This window comes from Penaeus chinensis, chromosome 27 (genome assembly GCF_019202785.1).
Source record: "Penaeus chinensis breed Huanghai No. 1 chromosome 27, ASM1920278v2, whole genome shotgun sequence".
NCBI classification, from domain to species: domain Eukaryota; kingdom Metazoa; phylum Arthropoda; class Malacostraca; order Decapoda; family Penaeidae; genus Penaeus; species Penaeus chinensis.
This window is the reverse complement of record NC_061845.1, coordinates 5,358,482-5,376,047: the sequence shown is the minus strand read 5'-3', so window position 1 is coordinate 5,376,047 and position 17,566 is coordinate 5,358,482. Positions and strand designations below refer to the sequence as shown.

At 36.1% G+C, this 17,566-nt stretch overlaps 1 protein-coding gene across 1 annotated transcript; it reads left to right on the top strand.

Moving 5' to 3' along the window:
- The first annotated feature begins 6,254 nt into the window (after positions 1–6,254).
- LOC125039430 (isoleucine--tRNA ligase, cytoplasmic-like) lies at positions 6,255–14,381 on the top strand. Its single transcript, XM_047633347.1, has 15 exons — positions 6,255–6,326; positions 7,205–7,344; positions 7,862–8,018; positions 8,410–8,560; positions 8,858–9,046; positions 9,297–9,430; positions 9,564–9,713; positions 9,821–10,257; positions 10,636–10,735; positions 10,885–11,067; positions 11,244–11,521; positions 11,672–11,788; positions 11,953–12,331; positions 12,616–13,817; positions 13,952–14,381. The coding sequence occupies exons 2-15, from the start codon at positions 7,211–7,213 to the stop codon at positions 14,169–14,171; spliced, it is 3,831 nt and encodes a 1,276-aa protein (XP_047489303.1). The 5' UTR covers positions 6,255–6,326; positions 7,205–7,210; the 3' UTR covers positions 14,172–14,381.
- Positions 14,382–17,566: the final 3,185 nt, after the last annotated feature.

The following is a 17,566-nucleotide window of genomic DNA, read 5'->3' as shown; positions in this document are numbered from 1 at the left end:
GGCCGGCCGTACCTTCCTCTCTGGCTCAGCTGCGACTTTGCACTGCACCGTGATTTACCTCGTTCTAATTTTACTCTTGGCGTTTCATCGATGAAGAGGGATAAAAATGCTTCTCTTCGCTAGGCGAGTTAGAGGCGAAAATACTCTCTGCTACGCTAAACAATCACACATAACCGACACGCGATCGGTCAGGTAAAATACGACACCTGTGATTCCTATGTCTCAAACGCGCCGCTGATTGGTCAGAAGGGTCATCCTCGACCGGTGTGCTTGTCGGGGAAGAAGATGATTGGTCGAGGCAGATACTGCAGGTAACCTATGCAGTAACCCTGCACTCTCTTTCGTGCTTTGCAATTTCCAGTCAAAGGTATTTTTAGAATACGAAGAAGGCTTTATGGTGAGGCGGTATGCCATGCCAGCGAGGACCACCGCAGATGTAAAAGGACTTTATTCAAAACATTTCCGATAAGATCAAACTTAAGGTAAATGAGCGACCAAATCATAGCCGTCCCGTTTATCAAATTTTGTTAAAATATTTTACTTCGCTAGCTTATGCCTACTGATAGCGACAGGGATTGAAGCATTAGGTAACATTGTGTGTGTAATGCATTTCTTGCATGCATCCAACCCAGGTTTCAGATACCGTAAAGACAGTATTGTTCATACAAAACAAAAAACAGGAATTTCATTGTCAGTAGCTAGACAATTGGGGAACACATATTTCTTAGTTTAGCAGGTAAAATATATAATAAAATGAAAATAATTATTCATATAGTCAAGCTTACGCAAAAAAACAAAACAAAAAAAAACAAATAGATGACATACAAAAAATAAATGATTAAATAAGATCAAGCGGCCTATATAACAAATGACAACATACACCTTGCTGAGCCAAAAAAAAAAAAAAAAAAAAAAAAGTCTTTATAGAGATTACAAAAGCGAATATACAACATGCAATTCGTTTTATTTGCTTATCTATCCTAGTCATCTTATCTTCATTTTTGTATTATCATTATTATTTATTTATACATTTACTTATCTGGTGGCTCTCTTCAGCTGAGGCTCGAAGGGCGGTGAAAAATTGGACAAGGAGATTATCTTACCTCTTGAGCGAAGATCATTGTTGCTATCTGTATTAACATTGTTATCATAACGATTATCATTCTAATTCATTGTTTTTTTTTTTTTTTTTTTTGTTATTGTTATCGCCGTTGTCGTAATGAGTGTGTATATAATTTTTATTATTGTTATATTTTAGATGTAGTTATTATTATTATTATTACTATTATTATTATTATTATTATTATTATCATTATTATTATTATTATTATTATTATTATTATTATCATCATCATCATCATCATCATCATCATCATCATCATCATCATCATCATCATCATCATCATCATCATCATCATCATCATCATCATCATCATCATCATCATCATCATCATCATCATCATCATCATCATTAATTACTATTATTATCAACCATGATTGTTATCATCATTAAAATCATTATCATTACTGTTATTATTAATCATGATTGTTTTCATCATTAACAACATTATCATTATCATTATTTTTTTCTATCAGTAGTAGTAGTAGTAGCAGTAGAAGTATAGTTAGTATTACTATTATCATAATGAATATCATCATTATAATTATTATTATCAAAATAAGTAATGTCACCATTTTAGTTATTATCTCCATTATAGTTATTTTAAACATTATTATTATTTTAGTTTTTTTTCGTAAACACTTTGCGTTAAGCCCTAGGACCTTTTACAGATGCTTGTAGCTTATTAGAGTGTATAATAATCATTTCAAAAAATCGTCGACCGCGAACTCGTTGAAGTCATTTTCATTACTGCTATTTTCGCTACCAATAGTACCGGTCGTTTGCCTCAGTTACTGATAAATAGTTAAAACAGTCCGGGTTCCACTTATGTAAGGCTCGGGAGAAGTTAGGCTTGGCAATTCTCACTGAAATTAACTGAATTACTTATTATTAGTGTTGTTTTTGCTGTTATTAGTGGTACTGATTTTTTGCCTCAATTACATTATTTGTGTGAAATGAAAAAAAAACAGTTTCCAATTTAGGCTTGTACATTTTTATATATGCATATGTACAGTGTTTGATTATGCATTTACTGTGCCCGGTAATTACATTGTCCATCTCTTCTCCAAAGTGTATGCAAACACAGTCTTTGAAATATTATGCCGGTTATTTGATAATTAACTGGATTTAATCTACAAAACTTACACATCTTGATTGATCCTTTCTTGACGCTCATTACCTTTTTTCCTTTGAAGTTTTGCCGCAGGTATGCTTATTTTCTTCGATAATTTAGTTATTTGGCCTTTGATGGGTTGCTGTTACTTTATCAAGCCTCAGATTTTAGCTCCGTAGTAGATGTCCTGCATATACCGGTTTCCGTTCCCAGACTGTCTTTATTTATTTATTTATACATTTTCTTTCATTTTTGTTTACCTTCAGCCTATGCTCTAGATTATTCTCATGTAACATTAAACAGAAATATGACAAAAACAATCTGCTGTGGAGCTGTACGATTATAAAATCAAAGATGTAGAAGTCGTATCCGATGACAATCAGTTCATATGATCTGGTGTGAGTTTAATAACTTCCACTGTCCCTGATATGCCTTTGACAGACTCCTTACTGTCAAAAGCATTCCAGTCGGAAGTCCACGCGATACAACGATTTTTCATTCGGACCTTTTCGTCGGAAGGATAAGATTTCTTTATTTAATCATAAGCGATCTTTCGTTGGTTCTCGTGGTTTTGTTTTATAATTAGTTGACAGGCCTTTAATACTTACTTTTTAGACTATTTTGAAGAAAATAGTTGATTATTACACTGCTATCTTTTACATTCTTGGATTTAGTTGACTTTTTAGTGAGGATTTCGTGTCAGATTTTTTAGCGGAAGTTCGCTTTTTCTTTTTTTCTCCTTTCGGTTATTTTTTCCTTGTGTCTAATTGCTTTATTTGTGTCTATCAGAGTGACTTACTCATCTATGCATATATGTTTTAATAGAATTTTGCGAGTAAATGTCAGTTTCTCTGCATTGCTTTGAATAATATGTGCTCTTAATAAACATATATATATATATATATATATATATATATATATATACATATATACATATATATGTATATATATATATATATATATGTGTGTGTGTGTGTGTGTGTGTGTGTGTGTGTGTGTGTGTGTGTGTCTGTGTGTATGTACATATATAAATATATATGTACACATACACACTCTCACACACACACACACACACACACACACACACACACACACACACACACACACACACACGAACACACACACGAACACACACACACACACACATACACACATACACACATACACACGCCTACACACAAGCAGATAGACACGTAGATACGCACACACAAACATACGTATACACAAGCGCGCGAGGACACTGCATATTTATGAACACGCACAAACACAAACGCAAGCGAACACTGCATATGTATGTACATTGTACATACGCACACACACGCGCGCGCATGTATGTATGCCACCCCGCCCCCCCCCCCCCAAAAAAAAAAAAAAATGGCTCCCAGGTTGAGAACCATTGAACTAAGTAAATGGTTTTCAAGCTGGGTCTACCATGGGGTGTCATGGACAGTAACTTGGGTCGCCGCAAGATGCATAGTATCTCACAAAAAGTTACAAAAATTGTTTCTGTACCACAAGAACCTATGAACTATAGAGGTGTTGCATAAATTCAGTTTCTTTTCTGTTTGTTTCCCTTAAGTATAAATGTTGATCATATAATTTCTTGCTTGAAATTAACTTAAAAGTTCTATCATTCTTCTAGTGATGTTTATATTTTTCACTCGGACCAGGGGAAGATATGCTAAATTTTAAGAGTAAATTCATGTGGAGTACGTAGGCAAGCAGTTAAAGAGAGGGGTGCCTTAGAAAAGACGATGTGGGTTTGGGAGCCATCATTAAAAAAATGGGAATCATATGACCATTGTAACGGAACAAATCCGGAGAATTTTCGTTAGGATTTTTGAAGTAATTAAGATGACAATTTTCTAGTTATCATCATCATCATCATCAAATTAATATTATTGTTATTATTATTATTTCATTATTGTTATTATTATCATTACTATTATCATTATTGTTATTATTATTATCATTATCATTGTTGTTATTGTTATTGTTGTAGGTATTATCATCGTCATCATCATAATCATGATCATGATCATCATTATCATCATCATTTTTATCTTTACTATCATTATTATTATGATTGTTATTTCATTATGTTTTTTTATTAGGAAATTCATATCCTGCTTGGACAATGCCTCACTTCATCTTTACTCATATTTACTCTTCAGTTTTCCTCGCCAAATGTAATTATCTGGGCTGTTCGCTGTACCCAAATCTTCCAGGCATTCCAATCACGGCCGGATTTAGACCTGGGAAGGGGGTGGGGGCTGGGCACTTCAGGCTCGGGGATCCCTCAAGAATAAGATAAAATTAAATGGCTGATAAATAAATGAACTAAAATAAATGACAGGTAACATTTTTTCTGCCGAAGAAAACAAATTTTATTTTTACTCCATTTTACTGACTTTCAGAATAACTTTGACTACAATTTTCACTTTGTAGTATGTTAGTCTTACATTACAATATTTACATAGGTGATAATAAATACCTATTACCATTTCTATATATTTTTTGATCATCATGGTATTAGATCAATTTATGATTAGGATTTCTATATTAACCTTGTTTACTATTTTTCTCTTGTTTACTATTGTTCAAAGGAGGGTACCCTGCCTTACTTTTTTGGTGCCCCTCCCCCAACACACTTTGTTAACTGATAATTCTTCTTAGTAATAGAACCATTTTATAAATGTTACATTTATTTTTTTGTAAACAAACTCCTGGGGTGTAGGGGCTTTGCCATGGGGGCCCATGGCAATTACCCCCCTACGCCCACGTATTCGAGCCCTGATTCCTGGATCCAGATTCCATGATCATATTGTACGCTTTTACATAATTTGTTCCTTTATTTTATTATTATTATTATTATTATTATTATTATTATTATTATTATTATTATTATTATTATTATTATTATTATTATTATTATTATTATTATTATTATCATTATCATTATTACTATTATTATTATCATTTGTTATATTAGTATATGCATAGCATACGTTCCTCTCGATTATTCCTGCACCATATCTGCTCCTCAGGTAACAGTGCCATCTTCTTAATCAGCCTGTTTACACGTGTCTACAAAGTAAGCAGAAATAAAAATTCAGTGATAACAGCTGATAATAACCTCTCCATAGTCATCAAAGACACAACGTTTACATTTCCCAAGTGATAATCATATGATGTCAAGAATATTGTCATTGCATCAGAGTGACAGCGAGAGCAAATAATATTCAGTGGGAAGCGGTTCGCCGGTAACATGAATTCATGATACACGTTGGAATGTCGTCGCAGCATCGCAGTAACTCATGACATCGCCAACACAATAAATGGAAATAAGTATAAACTTATACGTAAACCCCTTTACGTTGTATGCGTATGTGAGTCTTGAGATATGTTGATTTTTGAGATCATGGTATTGTGCTGCCAGGATTGCTAACTTAGCGCAGAATACAGAATGCTATATCTAGCGCATTTGTATTATACATGCCCTTTAACTATGTTGCAGAGGCTTATGTAAATTGTTCTCACATGGCATCATGAATGCAATGCTATATGTATTGATTTGGAAACTGCAGAATACATAGAGGTATAATGAAAGTATACATAGGAAGCTGTTACACGTCTTACTAATAGTGGTATATTCAACGCAATAAGATAAGTTCGAGAGAAGCCAGATCAAGGAGTGGATAAAATATAGCGATTTGATTAATAAGTACTTGCTAGAAACACAAAAGATCACTCATTATAACACCAGTTTCATGAGCTCAAATGGATTTACTTTGTATATACTGTATTTTTTTGTTGATACATATTCCCACTCGTTTGACATGGAAACACACTTACAGGAATATATTCAGCGTATCTTTATTACAGTCAAAGCAAACATTATTTGTTTACACATAACTAATCGCGCTTAGTAAGAAATATACCCAAAATCTAGCACTTTTTCGCTCAATGTAGCACATCCGTCGCCTTTCCGCTCTGAGTTCGGCGCCGGGTCCCCCTGAAGCCTCTCCGCTCAGCCCGGTCCCACATTGTCCACCTACGAGGATTTTTATATCAAATACCACATCAAAAAAAGGTTTGTCTTGTCTTGGATATGGGAGAGGAGGAAGAAGCACATGTTTATGCTGTGGGGTTGACAGAATGAAGGTCTTGTTGAATTATAGGTCCTGATTATGTGTTGATGGGGGTTTGTTATTGTTATTTTTCCGTCCCGCTGGCGTGTTGCAAAGGTCAGTTTTTACTTATTCAGAAGGCTTTGGTGACGACAAAGTATAATGGTTTTCTGGGGATCCTTATTTGCCGCAGTTTGAGCCATGCATTGGACCAATGTGTTAAATGTGTGTGTAGGGTGCAGGAAAAAGAGGGTCCATATTGCGGTTAAGAATGGTAACGAAGTGAGGTAGTGTTGATTATGTGATTTCCTTTCTTCTCGTTGAGTGTCAGTAGATTAAGAAAAGTCAGCTGGTTGAGTAGAGACATTCTTCTAGAAATGTTAGATAGTTTAAGAAAATCAAGGTACTGTCGTAATGTTACAAATGGTTCAGATGTTTTGTTAGTGTATATGAAGTATTCATTACAGAAGTAACTACACTAAACTGCCACAACCAGTAATGAATAACAAAATGTTAAGTGAAATTGTGGTGAAAGCTGTGTCATTTTTCTGTTCTGTATTTGTATGTCTGCATAAAGTGGTAATGAAATTATTATATTAGATTATCTCATAAAGGGGATAATGATAAGGAAGGTGATGAGCAATCATGTGGGGAGGTTACATTATCTCTATAATTCTGGCTTTGATAAATAGTGGCAAAGTGTAAGGTAGTTGCTTTAGCCCACTCTGTGTCTGTCTTTAAAATCAAGGAAATCCGTAAGTTATTAAATTCTTTCAAGTATCAAGTATATCTGTACAGTGAAACAAATATTTACAATCAACTTTCAATTCCTACTCCCACAGCACAATGGGTGACCGGCTGGAGCCAGTCCCGACTGTGGACAAGGACTCCTTTCCGAAGGAGGAGGAGAAGGTGATAGAGCTGTGGACGAAACTTGATGCTTTCCAGACCTCACTTAAGCAGAGCAAGGATAGACCAAAGTAAGTTTTGCTGTGAAATTATCATGTATTTATGAGAGATTCTCATAAATACATTTCTCTTTTTCTTTCTCTTTCTCTTTCTCTTTCTCTTTCTCTTTCTCTTTCTCTTTCTCTTTCTCTCTCTCTCTCTCTCTCTCTCTCTCTCTCTCTCTCTCTCTCTCTCTCTCTCTCTCTCTCTCTCTCTCTCTCTTTCTCTTTCTCTTTCTCTTTCTCTTTCTCTTTCTCTCTCTCTTCTCTCTCTTCTCTCTCTCTCTCTCTCTCTCTCTCTCTCTCTCTCTCTCTCTCTCTCTCTCTCTCTCTCTCTCTCTCTCTCTCTCTCTCTCTCTCTCTCTCTCTCTCTCTCTCTCAAAACATTTTGGAGACTGTCAAATAGATAATCATAGATTGATAATCATATTCACCTTTTTGGTGTGAGGATCTATTTACATATGCATATTCTTGTCTTTATGTAGTATTTATTACATTTGTTTACTTTGTAATTCAAACATATTCTTTTCTAATTTCATTTCTGTAATAGGTTTACCTTTTATGATGGTCCTCCCTTTGCCACGGGTCTTCCCCACTATGGGCACATTTTGGCTGGAACCATTAAGGACGTAGTTACACGATGGGCACACCAGACAGGACACCATGTGGAACGCCGCTTTGGCTGGGATACCCACGGCCTCCCAGTGGTGAGGCTTTTTTCTTCTGTGAATTAGTTATTCTAATGTTTCAAGAATTGGGTTTGATTTTTTGTGAATTTTTATTGTGTGCTGTTGCTTTCTTGTTGTTAATTGTGATGATAATCTTGTTGGTTGTTTTAATGAATATTTGGTTTTATAAGTTTGTTGACAAGTGAATTTTTAATTTTTATTTACTCAAGTATTATATTCTAGCTCACCTCAAGTGGGCTAGTATATAAAAAAAAACTGAAACCAACAATTTGCTTATAAAGTGCAAATAGTAATGTATGTAATTTCTTCTCATTAAGAGTTATTGGGATATTAATTTAATAGAAAATAGTTAAAAAAAAAAAAAAAAAAAAAAGATAGTCTCATCACCGTTTTTTTCTCTTCTCAAAAGGAATATGAAATTGACAAAACTTATAACATCAATGGACCTGAGGATGTACAGAAAATTGGCATCAAGAAATATAATGAGCTGTGTCGTAGTATCGTCACAAGATATTCGAAAGAGTGGGAGGAGATTATTAGCAGGATGGGACGTTGGATTGGTAAAGTAGTTCCATTGGTTTCATTGTTATACTGAAATAAAACTATGTATAAATTTACACATACAATCACTGTTGTTTATTTTAAGAATTAGTTTTCATAGTTATGCTTAATTGGATAGATAGTACTGTTTTCTTATTTTTGATTATCTATATATATTGGTAAAGTTTGTAAATCTTTTAAAGTTAGTGACATTTAGCAGTTGCACAGAGAAATAAATAATGTAGCCTTAAAGAATTCATTTTTATATACTTTGCTTTCTGATTAAAATTTCTTACAATGGGATTATTTGATTCTAGATTTCAAGAATGATTACAAGACCTTGTACCCTTGGTATATGGAGAGCATCTGGTGGATCTTCTCACAGCTGTACCAAAAAGGGCTGGTTTATCGTGGCTTCAAGGTGATGCCATTCTCGACTGCCTGCTCAACACCCTTGTCCAACTTCGAAGCGGGTCAGAACTACAAGGACACACAAGATCCATCAGGTAGGAGTTCTATTTTGATTTTTGTTTTATCTTGCCTTTCTTATTATCTAAATTGTAAACATATAGCATTAGAGGACTAAAGTCACTTTTAAGAATATTTCTGAAGTGTTGAATTGTGCTTTTCATGTTCATTTCCCATACTACATCAATGATGTGTTAATTTGACACATTTGAAATGGACATCATCGAGCACTTTCTTATCAATAATGTATTATAGAAAATGAACTAAACTTATTTTATTTTCCCACAGTTGTTGTCAATTTTCCAATGCTTAATGAGAAGGACGTCCTTCTAGTAGCTTGGACTACAACTCCTTGGACTCTGCCGTCAAATCTGGCACTGTGTGTGAATCCAGAAATGGACTATGTTAAGGTCCAGGGCAAAGTAAGTCTAGTTTTAAGTAATTATAGAGATGTAGTAAAATCTAGAGGAATGTATATGACATTTTTGTTAAGCACAGAGGTTTCAGAAGTATATTGTTATTCATTAAGACTGTAATATAATTTCTCTTTTTCAGACCAAGGAGCGAACCGGGAAGTACATCTTGATGGAGGCTCGCCTTTGTCAGCTGTTCAAGAATGAAACTGAGTATGAAGTTCTGTCAAAGTTCAAGGGAAAGGAACTGGAAGGAATCCGCTATGAGCCTCTCTTCGATTACTTTAAAAAGGTAAAAAAATTGAGAGAAATGTACTGTAAATTTTTGCCCAGTTAGATATTAACTTTATATTTTAGGATATTGGCTCATTTATCATATGGTGAATGATTACCTTCCAGAAAGAAGCCAATGGCGCCTTTAAGGTCTTGTGTGATGGCTACGTAACCTCAGAGTCAGGTACTGGTATTGTCCACCAAGCTCCCTACTTTGGTGAGGACGATTTCCGTGTCTGTCTGGGCTACAACATTATCAGCAGAGATGAGCCTCCCATCTGTCCTGTGGATGATGCTGGTCGCTTTGTCCTCCCTGTCACTGACTTTACTGGTGTACATGTGAAGCAAGCAGACCCTGACATCATCAAGCTTCTCCGGTCCAAAGGAAGGCTGGTGAAGGCAGAAAGTGTCAACCATAGCTACCCATTCTGCTGGAGGTCAGACACCCCTCTCATCTATCGTGCTGTGCCATCATGGTTCATCAGAGTGGAGCAGATGCAAGAGAAACTCCTAGCATCCAATGACAAAACTTATTGGGTTCCTAGTTTTGTCAAAGATAAAAGGTAAGAAAGGTTACTCTCTGATGACAATTGTTATACATTAGGTTGCTTTACATACATTTAAAGTTTGTTTTAAGTATTTCATGGATGTTTTAAACATAGAGATGAGTAAATTTTATATTAATGCATAATACTATTGGATGCGGAGGAATTATTTAAATGTAGAAAAGGTATGAATGAGAATAAATATCTTCTCAATACACGAGATGTATTTGACCAGTTTCGATTATAGATTCGCCAGAAATACATGTATTTCTGATGAAGATATAATTGCAACCGGTGAAATACATCACTTGTATTGTGAAGATGTTCATTCTCATGCATACCTTTTCTACATTTGGCAACATGAATACAGTTCATGAATTGTTTAAATTTTTTCAGATTTGCCAATTGGTTGAGAGACGCTCGTGACTGGGCTGTGAGTCGTAATCGTTACTGGGGCACACCTATCCCCCTGTGGGTCTCTGAGGACTTCCAAGAGGTAGGTTTAGATCAGCAGTTTATAATTAAGATTGTTGTAAATATGTATGTATGTCAGTGGTTAATACATTCTAAGTGTTCATAAGGTTTCATATGATTGATTTGATTATTAAAATAGTTATATTACCTATAAACCAATTACTTTTGCAGATTGTGTGCATTGGCAGCATTGCAGAACTGGAGAAGCTGTCAGGAGAGAAGATCAAAGACATCCATCGTGATAGCATTGACCACATCACCATTCCCTCAGCTAAGCCAGGAAATCCTCCACTTAGGCGCATCTCAGAAGTGTTTGATTGCTGGTTTGAGTCTGGCTCCATGCCCTATGCTCAGGTAAGGCTCATTAATAATTATTTGCTTGAAAAAAGGGATGTATGGTTGTTGTAGTTCATTTGAAAATGTAGATATGAAAGAATGTTGAATCTAGTAAGTTATATTTATATACATATAAACTTGAGAAAGTCTCAACACAATTATAATTAAAATGACTGCATAACAACTGCTTTCAGGTTCATTATCCATTTGAGAACAAGCGAGAATTTGAAGACTGTTTCCCTGCCGACTTCATTGCTGAGGGTATTGACCAGACCAGAGGTTGGTTCTACACACTCCTTGTGATCTCAACTGCTCTGTTTGGTAAACCACCTTTCAAGAACTTGATTTGCAATGGTCTTGTTTTGGCTGAAGATGGACAGAAGATGAGTAAGAGAAAGAAGAACTACCCTGATCCAATGGACATTGTGGCCAAGTATGGTGCTGATTCCCTGCGACTGTACCTCACTAACAGGTGGGTTATTGAAAGGATGGTTTCTTTTCTCTTGATGGTTAAGTTTTATGAACTATTTGGTTTCAAGTGAATATTGTCAAAATTAATGGAGTCTTTAGCTTGCATGTGTTGCTATTTGTTAATATTTATGATTTTCTTTTTCATTTGTAGCCCATCTGTTAGAGGTGAAAATTTACGTTTCAAAGAGGGTGATGTGTTGAATCTGCTGAAGGAAGTCTTCATCCCATGGCTCAATGCCTACCGCTTCTTTGTTCAGCAGGTTGAAAGGTATTTTTCCCTAATTTGATTCATTACTTTCTTTGTTTTTTCTGTTGTTGTGAAATTTGTTGTTTACTTTTTTATAATTTAGGCATATATGCAACCTTTCTAAAAGGTAAATGGTGATTCTTTAAAGATTACAACAGAATTTTGAACTCCATCTTCTTTTAAAGGTATGAAAAAGAAGAAGGAGCACAATTCCAGTTCGAGGAGAGCGCCATGGGCAAGTCAACCAATGTGATGGACAGGTGGATTCTGTCTTTCACACAGTCACTCCTTGCCTTTGTGCACAAGGAGATGGAAGCCTACCACCTCTACACTGTAACACCACGCCTCGTGAAGTTTGTAGATAACCTCACCAATTGGTATGTGAGGTTTAACAGGAAGAGGCTTAAGGGAGAGACTGGAAAGGAAGATTGTCTGAAAGCTTTGGAGACTTTGTACTCTGTGCTTTTCTGTATGGTGAGGGTGATGGCACCCTTCACTCCATTCATCACCGAGACCATGTACCAGAACCTGAGACGGGTGCTCAAGCCTGGAACCCTTGGACAGGTCAGTGGCAGGGAGAGCTTCTTTCTTTCTTTTTAGGATGATTTTTCATTAAGTATGCTTTTTTGACTTCTTGCAGTCTACACAGTTTGATGGTTGATAAAAAAAAAGTCCTTGCCATTTTGCCCTTATGAGTGAATCTTGAGTCTTTTCAAAAATCTAGGTAAAATGACATAGATACTTGACGGCAAAATCAAAAGATTCTGCAAACTTTTAATTGAAAAAAATATTTACAATATTCTTACATATTTTGGAATTTTGAATTTATCTTACTTTATTTTTTTCAGGGTGATACTAGTTCAGTTCACTACCTCATGGTTCCCCAACCAATGAAGAAACTCATTTGCCCTGAGATTGAGACCTGTGTAGGCATTCTGCAGAATGTTGTTGAATTGGGTCGATACATCCGCGACAAGGTGAACAACCCTATGAAATATCCCTTGCCTGAAGTAGTTGTCATCCACAAGGACCAACAAATTCTTGATGATGTTTTGAGACTTGAGAAGTACATTATGGAAGAGCTTAATGTTAAGACTGTGACAACATCAACTGACAAGCAAAAGTATGGAGTTGCTCTGAGAGCTGACATGAATTTCAAGTTGTTGGGTGCAAGACTGAAAGGAGATGTGAAGAAGGTCCAACAGAAGGTAGCAGAACTGACAGATCTAGAGATCCAGGAAATGCTTCAGGCAGGCTCAATCAATATTCTAGGTCACACCATTGATGCAAGTGAGCTTAATGTCAAGTACAGTTTTAGTGGTGAGAAAGCAGAGGAATTATCTTCAAAGTATGAGGCTCATGCTGATGCTAATGTTCTTATCTTGTTAGACATTACTCCATCTCAAGACATGTTGGATGAAGGTATGGCACGAGAGGTTATTAACAGAGTCCAGAAATTAAGAAAGAAGGCAAACTTAGTGCCAACTGATGAAGTAACTGTATGGTATGAAGTAAAGGATGGTGACCTGGCTCGTATCATCACTTCCTTTACTGAATATATTGAGACTGCTACAAAGACACCATGCAAACCCTTATCAGAGAAGAACAGCACCGATGTTATCATCGAGGAGGTTGCAGATGTGAAGAAAACAGATTTGAAGTTGATAATCACTAAAGGTTTCTGTGCTGGTTGGACCATGACAGCTTCGACAGTGGAGAGTGAAGGGCCAGCAGCTCAAGGAGGATTAACCTGTCCCTGGGTCAATATCATCCTTGATGGCACACCAAGATTTGCCAATAACAGCTGTAGTGCAACTTTGCTACTTGAAAATCCACAGAATTCTCCAGTTGTCAGATCTTGCAAGGATATTCTTCTTGAAGCGCAAAACATCTTTGGCTTCCCTCTTAAGCATGCCAAGTTGCATATTGAGAGAAAGCAGATTGACTTGGAGAAAACTTCAATCAAAAACCTTGCTGGCAAAACTGTTGTTGTGACTTCTGATCCTAACAAAGTCCCTGTTGGAACATCAGCAGTCAAGCCATACAGCAGGTTAGTTGCCTTTAAGTATATTCCATTATTTTGAAATTGCATGATATGTACATAGCTACAGAATGAGAAGGATGATAATGCTAATTCAGTTCAGGTTTTTTTTTACAGATTGTAATCCCTATTTTCTGTTTCAGATTTGTTAATGTTGAAGGAAATGGAAAGAAGGCATCTGTACTCCTAGAAAACCCCTGTGGGGATGGCATCATGACAGTGTCAACCTTTGTCAAATTTGTGATGAATGTTTTGGGCTTGAGATCAACACCTCGCCTCTTCACTGATCCTGAGAAGAAGAAAGAACTGCAACTTAATGGCACTAGTTTAGCTAAGCTTCAAGGGTCCACAGTTTATGTTTGAGTGTTTGGTAGGGATCTTGTTGTTGTTGAAAGGACCTTTTGTGGATAAATTAGCTTAAAATCATGAGTATCACTAAGGATTTAATCCAAAGACTAGTGCTTCATGCTTTTTTTTCCATAATTTATTGCTGATACCAGTGCAAGAAAAAATTACACCAGGTGGATAACAGTGTATGAAATAGCACAAGTAATAAATATTATAAGAAGTAGATATGTGATATTCATTAATGTCCAGTGTGAGCATTTGTGATAATAACTTGTTCATAAAATACCAGTGTAATTTTTTTGCACTGTAGACACATACAATTTATTTATAAAAAAAAAAATGAAAATTCACTCATGAATATTAGGAAACCAATATGCTGTTCTTATATGTGCTTCTGTTTGTCATTCAGAACCTTGTCATATTATCAAAAAAGGCCACTCTTGACCACTGTTTTCTTAAAAGAACCTTGAATTTAGCCATAAAGATATTTTTATAGATTGCTTGAAAAAAGTAAGAATACCAGTTATTAATATTTGAACTATTCCAAGAATTTACAGAACAGTTTAAGAAAAGTATATATATATAAATATATGTAGGAGTCCTATTTGGCATACACCATTACCCATACACTAAAAGCTAAATTTCATGATTTCCCTCCTAAATAATGTATTGCTTTAAATGAATATGCATCAATTTGCAGGCTTCCAGTTCTTGTCCATATTTTAACTAAATTTTAGTTGGTAGTGGCTTTCTGAGCAGAAAATAGCTGGTGATGTGGTAAATATTTTTAATTGTGAAAAATATATACCATTTATTTTTTATACAACAAAATATTTATGTATAAAATGTGCAGACTTGATTTACATAATTAAGTCTTATGGTAATTTAACCTTTAAATGGCAACTAATTCACTACCTCTGCCAAGTTGATACTGTCGTTATAATTTATTATTATTATTGATTATTAACGTGTGGACTGCTGAGCTTATTGCTTTTACTTCCTAGGGTTATGCTACAGTTAGTTTGAGCATAGACAGTAGGAATTGGTACCAGTGACCAAAAGTGAATCTGAGGCTGTTTACTCATCTGTTTTGCTTAACTGAGAGTTAAACCTTGTCTACATAAATGAGCAGTGCTCATCTGTCTGTAAATGTACTTGGCAAAAGTAAGAGGAATTGCCCAGTGGGGCTCTGGCAGTACAATAACATGGTGTACAAGAAGGATCATGAGTATAACACTAGCATAGAAATTACTAGGGAAATGTATATTTATTTCTTTATGTATGAATAAAACAATGTAGGGGATCACTCCTGTCTTGGACCTCAGCCCTCCTTGAGGGGATCACCCCTACTTTGGTCATCAGCACTCTCCTTAATTAATTTTTCATGGTCTTTTCTTAATCGCTAAACTCATTTTTGCCCTTTTTGCCAAAAGGCTTTACCATAATGCTCCCTACTCCCTTAAGTCCTTACCCTTCTAACAACCATTACCTTATGCTATGCCCTTAGTACTGTTCAACCTGTAACTTCACCGTAATCATTAACTCATTCTTAACCCTTTTTCATACTCTACCTTAGCACCATATGACCATATGTCACATGTCATTTCCTTACCCCGGAGGCTTTGCTCTTAAGCCTCACGCTGTCACTATATTTTGAATACACCGCTATTAACCTTAGATGTTGATGCAGCATAAAATTTTCAGGAAATAAATAAATCAGCCCTCAACTCATCTAACTTTGCATGGTCTTTTCTCCTCCTTATTTCCTTTTATTTCTCTTTATCCCTTCTTCTGCCCACTTTTCCTAATCGTTACCCCATTTTTACCCTTTTCGCCACAATACTTTGTCATAATGTCCACATCACACCAACCATGTATTCCAGCCATGGATTATTACCCCCTACTTTAAGACCTTCCTTACCCGATGGCAATCTTTCTGGTCAAGTCTTTGCACTAATAAATTATGTACTGTAAAAATATCAATCTCCTCCTGGCCAGTTCCATTCCATCAGAACAGATGCTGGGAGATGGCTATCACTATACTGACCACACCTGTCTAACACACTCATATTTGATATCATGTCCTGATCCATCCTTATGTTCCCTATATAACGTTCCTCTTTCAGTTCCACACATTCTGTTGTCCTGTCCTTGCTTTACTGCTGCCCATACCACTGCTTTCCTTCACCTATCCTCCCAAGCTGTCAGACATCCTTACAGAATCCCACACTTTCTGCTTTGACAACCTGTTCTTCCTTAAATATATACATATCCATCACTTGATCTAATCCCCCTTAATCTTACTTTAAACCATTCACTCATCACCACTTTTACCCATTCCTTCACTTGATCTAATCCCCCTTAATCCTACTTTAAACCATTCACTCATCACCTCCTTTACCCATCTTTAACCTTTACAATACTATTCTAGACTGTTAATGTAAATCAATTAATTATTAACTCAACCCACTTCCCTGCCCTTTCTAATACTATACCATCCTATAGTGCTACATGACCTTAGGTGTCTAGCATATTTATTTTGCTTTTTACCATTAACCAACCATTTGTCATAATGCTGTTTGACCTTCGATGTCTGGCACATTTATTTGTTTTAACCATTGACCATTCTGGAAATCCTCAAACATTGTCATGTGAACCAAAATTTATTTATTTATTTATTGAACATTTTCTTCCGCATCAACATTTAAGGTCATTAGTGGTGTATTCAAAGTATAGTAATAGCGTGAGGCTGGGTGGCTAAGCCCCCGAATAAGGAAGTGCTATATGATATCAAAAGTCATATGGTGCTATGGAAAAGTATAACAGTAAAAAGGATTAGGAATGAGTTCATGATTAGAGGAAAGTTACGGGTTGAATATTACTAGAGGGTAGTATGGTGGTGAAAAAGGTAGAGAGGGGAGCAGATGAGGTATAGCATAAGTTAATGTTGTTAGAAATGGAATGAGTAGGGAGCATAATGATAAAGTATTGTGGCGAAAATGGCAAAAATTAGTTAATGATTAGAACAAGGGGATGAAGAGGGAAAGGAAAGGAGAAGAAAAGACCAAACAAAATTAGTTGAGGCCCTCGCCTCAACTAATTTTGTATGGTCTTTTCTTCTCCTTTCTTTCCCCCCCAATCCCTTGCCCGTTATTGTCGTGGGGGGGCTTAGGAGGCGGAGACTGGGACCCAATGTTGGGGAACTCCCCAACCTTGGGACTCAGCCCTCTACTCAACAAATTTGCATAGTCTTTTTTCCCCTCCTACTTTTTCGTTTCTGTCCCTTCACCAACCCCTTCTACTATCCACTTCCTAAGGTGTAAGAGCCGTGCTGAAAGGATGAAAGGCTGACTTTGTGCCAGTCCTGAACGGCCTGAGGGAGCCATGGGCATGGTATTCCCCTGCTTAAG